The sequence below is a fragment of the Microcaecilia unicolor genome, chromosome 6 (assembly GCF_901765095.1).
Source record: "Microcaecilia unicolor chromosome 6, aMicUni1.1, whole genome shotgun sequence".
Lineage (NCBI taxonomy): Eukaryota > Metazoa > Chordata > Amphibia > Gymnophiona > Siphonopidae > Microcaecilia > Microcaecilia unicolor.
This window is the reverse complement of record NC_044036.1, coordinates 64,892,970-64,898,969: the sequence shown is the minus strand read 5'-3', so window position 1 is coordinate 64,898,969 and position 6,000 is coordinate 64,892,970. Positions and strand designations below refer to the sequence as shown.

The 6,000-nt window shown below is 45.1% G+C and overlaps 1 protein-coding gene across 1 annotated transcript in view; it reads right to left on the bottom strand.

The window, feature by feature from the left end:
* Window positions 1-633: 633 nt before the first annotated feature.
* The window catches only part of LOC115472441 (calcium-activated chloride channel regulator 1-like), a 168,322-nt gene continuing 162,955 nt past the window's right edge, over window positions 634-6,000 (bottom strand). Inside the window, exon 16 of the mRNA XM_030206730.1 lies at window positions 634-1,240. Within this exon, the coding sequence (XP_030062590.1) occupies window positions 711-1,240 (530 nt within the window). The 3' untranslated portion in view covers window positions 634-710. The remainder of the gene's footprint in view (window positions 1,241-6,000) is intronic.

Below are 6,000 nucleotides of genomic sequence, written 5' to 3'. Positions count from 1 at the left end.
GTGCTGAATGCAGCCCAAATATTCAATCCTGGGTCATGTGCAGGCACTGACATTGAACATCTGGTTCAGAGTTGAAACCTAGAAGTTATCTGGGCACCTGCCGATATGCAGACCAATGCCTAGGTAGCTTAGCAGATAAAGTTAGCACAGCCTTTTGACTGTCCTACTTTACCCATTTCCTCAACAAGATAGCGGACTGAATTTGAATTTGTTGCTAACCAAGGTCAGTTCATGGGCCACCCCTAGCACTAACTGGACAGTGCTGCGGTGCTCAGAGGAGATATTCAGTGGCACTGGCCCAGTTAAATGCTGCTGAGCATCCCCTCCAAGCTCTCTCAGTGTGATTTAACTGCTTCTCCTGCCTGGTTAAACCCTTTTGAATACAGGGTTAATGAGCTATATGATGAGCTGAATTTCATTGCTCTCCGTCAAAGTTTTTTTTATCTGCCTCCAGACCACCTTAAATCCTGCCTGTTTAAAACGCATAAATTCTGTCCATTCAGAAACAGATATGGCTAGAATATATATGTTTTATGGGGAGGGGGGATTTTAAAAAAATACCTGTCAGCACCAGCTGTCAGCTGCATAAGTGCTTTTCAATATCATCCCTATTATGTCTAATGTCAGTATATTCAGGATTTCTTTATCAATTTTCAAAGAAAATATGCAAATAAGAAAAACTACAAATTTCAAACTAAAATGTCATCTTATCAAAATCCAGTTTCTGGTTTCCTCTTTTTCTTGTTCCCACTTACAATGCATATAGTTATACTTGAAATAAGAGAAACTATAATCGCTGTGGCACATACTATGAGAACCACAACTGTCACACTGAATGCAGGAGACTTCTCAGGACCAGCAGATGTAGAAGGATCATGTGTTGTAGTTTGAACAGGTGCTGTAGAAGGATCATGTGTTGTAGTTTGAACAGGTGCTGTAGAAGGATCATGTGTTGTAATTTGAACAGGTGCTGTAGTAGGAACAGGTGTGGGAGGAATAAACAAGGCTGCCATTGCTGTATTAGAGGTACCTGAAGGAAGGTTACTACTGTCAAATGCACGTAATGCAAAGTAGATTTTAGTACCATTTTTGAGTACTAAATTGTCAGGTGTAAAGGAAAAGGTTTCACTGGAGCCAGCCGGCTGTGGTTTTAGACTGGAGGTATTGATGGCAGTGGCATTCTCAAAGTGATCTTTTAGTTGCAGGCGATTCTCACTCATTCTTATATCATATCTTGCAGCTGAAAACAAAACATAATATAATAAATATAATATAAAGGTTGCACTACGTTCTACGGTTAAATTCAGATATAACCTCAATCAAATGTCTGTTCCCTTTACAACTGATCTGATTTACTGCAGCACAGAATATTAATTTGGTGGATATGTCTTGTTCCACTATTCAAATAGACTGCTTGAAAAAAAGAGTTTTCCAGACTTATTTGTTCTCTTCCCTCCTGTCTAACCCAGTCATCCTGAGAGTCACTGATCAAGGTTTTCTGTGGAACAGAGGCACTTTTCAGACAGCAGTGACTCCAAAATGACGGTGGAAACTCCCTTCCTCGCTAGGGGATATGAACATTGCTTCTGCTGTGTCCCCAGCTCCTGTCAAAAGACTGGATCTGGATACTGAACTCCTACATGGTGGAAGTCATTGTTATCACTCAGTCATCAAGCTGGCCTGATTTATTCAATTGCCAATAAAATTATCAGGTCAACATTCGGCCACCACAGTCAGGATTTTTTTTAACACTGGCTCTGGCAGTTAACAATGGTCTGATTATTTCATGTCACCATCCTGATAGTGGTTAGTGTTGAATATCTAGGTAAGGTGATCAATGCTTGAACTTATCTGGATAATGGCATTCTGCCCTAAGTTATCCAGATAGCAGACTGAATATTGTCACTATCCACTATATTGCTGATTTTTACTTAAAAGGCAAAGAATGGCTTATAAACTACTCTGTTTACTAGTTCCAGCTAACTCATATGCTTAATTACTGCATGTTAGAAATATGTTGCCACTTTGGAGTGGAGGAGCAGCCTAGTGGTTAGTGCAGTGGCCTGGGGAACTGGGTTTGATTCCCACTGCGGATCCTTGTGACGCTGGGCAAGTCACTTAATCCTTCATTGCCCTAGGTACAAATAAGTACCTGTACATAATATGTAAACCACTTTGATTGTAACTACAGAAAGGTGGTTCATCAAGTCCCTTCCCCACCCCATCCCATGATTCTTTCAGGAATGTATAAGGGTGCAGACAAACCAGGTCACCTGGTCTTTCAGAAGACTGTCAGGCTTTGCTCCCTCTCCTGCCTTACTCCATTTTTTTGGGTCAGAGGGTAGGCTCATAGGTCCTTGATCAAGAACAGTCCCTGGTGGTCTGTCATCCATGGCACACAGTGCCCTGAACGTGAAGAGCATCACTGAAGGAATGGATCTGGCCACTGTGCTCACTGTCTCTTGCTGTGTGATGCCAAGCTACCCTGCCAAGTCCTACTAGTCTACTGGAGTAGTCACAGAGGAGAGGATTAAGAGATGAGAGGGTGAGAGCTGGAAGGCTTGATAGGGGTTAAGAAAAGGAAAAGATGGGGACTAGGGTGAAATAGTTAAACAGAATGAAAGAGATAGGGGCTGGGAAGGAAGTGAAAGAGAAGATGGGCTGAAAAAGAGCAAGTGAGATGGTTGGAAAGATTGTTAGCACAATTGGGATGTGAGTGGAGATGGTGAGTTACTGAGAGGGTGACAGACAGAAAGAAGGAAATGAAAACTGGGAAGAACAATGAGGATGAGAGTTGGAAGAATAAGACCAAAAATGGGAGTTAAGAAGAGGGATAGTTAAAGAGATGACTATGGAGATTGGAGAGACAGGGGCAGAAAACAGAAAGATGGATAGAAGTGACCTGAAAGAAAAAATAGGTTTTAGATGGCAGATGTAGAGGAGGGAGACATCCATTCTGTTCTTTGAAGTTACTTTTTGGAATAATCAACCCAAAACTTATCTTTCATTGCAGTGGCTTTTTACTGGTAGGTCAGTTTCAGCTAATCAAAATGGCAATTTTCAACAATTTTGTCCTAGTACAGTGGAACGCCAATTATCTGAACGCTGGTTATCTAGATAGCCAATTATCCGGACCGGTGCACAGTAGCATAGCGATGGGTGGGCCTGGGTTGTAACAGACCCATCCAGCAACAGCGCATCACTACCCTGTTTCCCTCTCCTCCAACGGTGACAGTGACCCAACAACTGCCCCCTCTCTGAACCTTCCCCATTGTACCTTTCCAGCAATTCATCCTTGTGGCATGTGCTGGCCTCTCAGAAAATGACATCAATGAGAGTGGGGATGCATCACAGAAAACTGTGCCCTTTCCAATTCATAAGAGAATTGAATATAAAAAATTGTTCATCCATGGTTGCTGATGCTTTGAATTTAGCTAAAAAACAAATCCTAAAAAATATGTGGAACATTATTCTAAACAAATCAGAAAGACATTGAGAAGGAGGATAAGAAGAAGATGATGTCCTTAAAAACAATGGACAGCAGGCTTGTCCAACCTTTTTCTTTCAGGGGTTACATTGTATATTTTGTAACAGTTGGAGGGGCAAAACATGAACCATCGTATTTTGCCACATGTTTCGTCAAATAGTGGCAAAATACAATGGTGCATTGTCCCCTTCCCAGCCTTCACTCGGTCTCTCTCTCTCTCTCATGTACCCCTTCCCAAGTCTTCACACAGTCTCTTTATCCTCACCTGGCCTCAGCTGCAGAAGAAACAGTGGGATTCCTGCTTCCCCACTGCAACACAGCTCTCTGCAAGCTTGGGCCATGTGGTGCTGGAAGTTCAGGTTGGTCTCACGAGACTTGAAACTATAAAACCAACCTGAACATCTAGCACCACATGGCTCAAGCTTACAGAGAGCTGAGTTGTGGTGGGGAAGCAGGAATCCCACTGTAAACATCACAAGAATGTCCAAGCTTCCGAGGACCAAAAAAAAGTTCTTGGTGTGCCAGATTCTGGCCCGTGGGCCGTAGGCTGGCCAAGCCTGTTCTATAGTTCCTGGCTGTTTCAATTGTGATATAGAGAATGTCAGTGAATGGATATGCAGTGGCACTAATGATCCATGATATCAGATCATAACAGAAGATGAAATTGAGGAATCAGTACAAGACAAGAAACACAAGGAATCAGAAACCAATGATGATCACCAGTTAGTGCTGATGTGGGACCAGCACATGCAAAAGCCTTTGAATATTTAAATACAATGATGCTTGGCTGGAAAAACAGAAAGAAAGCAGTGCAAACCAGTTCCTTTGTCTAAAGAGACTATCCAGCTTATAATCGAAACTTTTCGCTGGCGATCTTCCAACACAAATCGGGAGATCGCTGGCGATTTCGCAAAAGCGGCTAGAAGCGTATAAATGAAAGCTGGCTTTTTAACAGCATCGCCGCTTTCCCGTCGCCTCGCCGGTGAAAGTTCAAGGGGGTGTGTCACTGGCGAAGCGAAGGCAGGGCATGGGCGGGCATGGGTGTGGCTACCAGATGGCCAGCTTTCGGCGATAATGGAAAAAAAAGCGGCGTTAAGCGGTATTTGGCCGGGTTTACTTGGTCCTTTTATTTTCACGACTAAGTCTCAAAAAGGTGCCCCAACTGACCAGATGACCACCGGACAGAATGGGGGATGACCTCTCCTTACTCCCCCAGTGATCACCAAGCCCCTCCCATACTACAAAATTAAAATGAAAACCTATTTTGCCAGCCTGTATGCCAGCCTCAAATCCCGTACCCACCTCCATGACAGCAGAATGTGTTGTATCGTCTGACAGCCTTTCCATGATTGTGATGTGGCTCTCGGGTGAGTGTGACACCTTTTATGTTAGGTGCCCTGCAGAGTCATATCAGCAATGCATTGTGGTGGGTGTAGGGTACTGGGCTCTACTCCCATGGTGCTTTTCCCCCCTGCTAACTGGGTCAGAGTGTGCCATGTTTTGTTTCCGGTAGTCCATGAGGTAGTGGCCATTTTTGTAAGCCAGTTTTAGATCCCTTTCATGTGTTACCCACGTTAGAAAAAGCGAATGATACATACCTGTAGCAGGTGTTCTCCGAGGACAGCAGGCTGATTGTTCTCACGACTGGGTTGACGTCCACGGCAGCCCCCACCAACTGGAACAAAACTTCGCGGGCGGTTCCGCACGCAGGGTATGCCCACCGCGCGTGCGCGGCCGTCTTCCCGCCCATGCGCGACCGTTGCCGCTCAGTTGAATGACAAGCAAAAAGGATCAAAAACGCAACTCCAAAGGGGAGGAGGGAGGGTAGGTGAGAACAATCAGCCTGCTGTCCTCGGAGAACACCTGCTACAGGTATGTATCATTCGCTTTCTCCGAGGACAAGCAGGCTGCTTGTTCTCACGACTGGGGTATCCCTAGCTCTCAGGCTCACTCAAAACAAGAACCCAGGTCAATTGAACCTCACAACAGCAAGGGTATAACAGAAATTGACCTACGAAGAACAACTAACTGAGAGTGCAGCCTGACCAGAATAAATTCGGGTCCTGGAGGGTGGAGTTGGATTTACACCCCAAACAGATTCTGCAGCACCGACTGCCCGAACCGACTGTCGCGTCGGGTATCCTGCTGGAGGCAGTAATGTGATGTGAATGTGTGGACAGATGACCACGTCGCAGCCTTGCAAATCTCTTCAATAGTGGCTGACTTCAAGTGGGCCACCGATGCTGCCATGGCTCTGACACTATGAGCCGTGACATGACCCTCAAGAGTCAGCCCAGCCTGGGCGTAAGTGAAGGAAATGCAATCTGCTAGCCAATTGGAGATGGTGCGTTTCCCGACAGCGACCCCTTTCCTATTGGGGTCGAAAGAAACAAACAATTGGGCGGACTGTCTGTGGGGCTTTGTCCGCTCCAAGTAGAAGGCCAATGCTCTTTTGCAGTCCAATGTGTGCAACTGACCTTCAGCAGGGCGGGTATGCGGTCTGGGAAAGAATG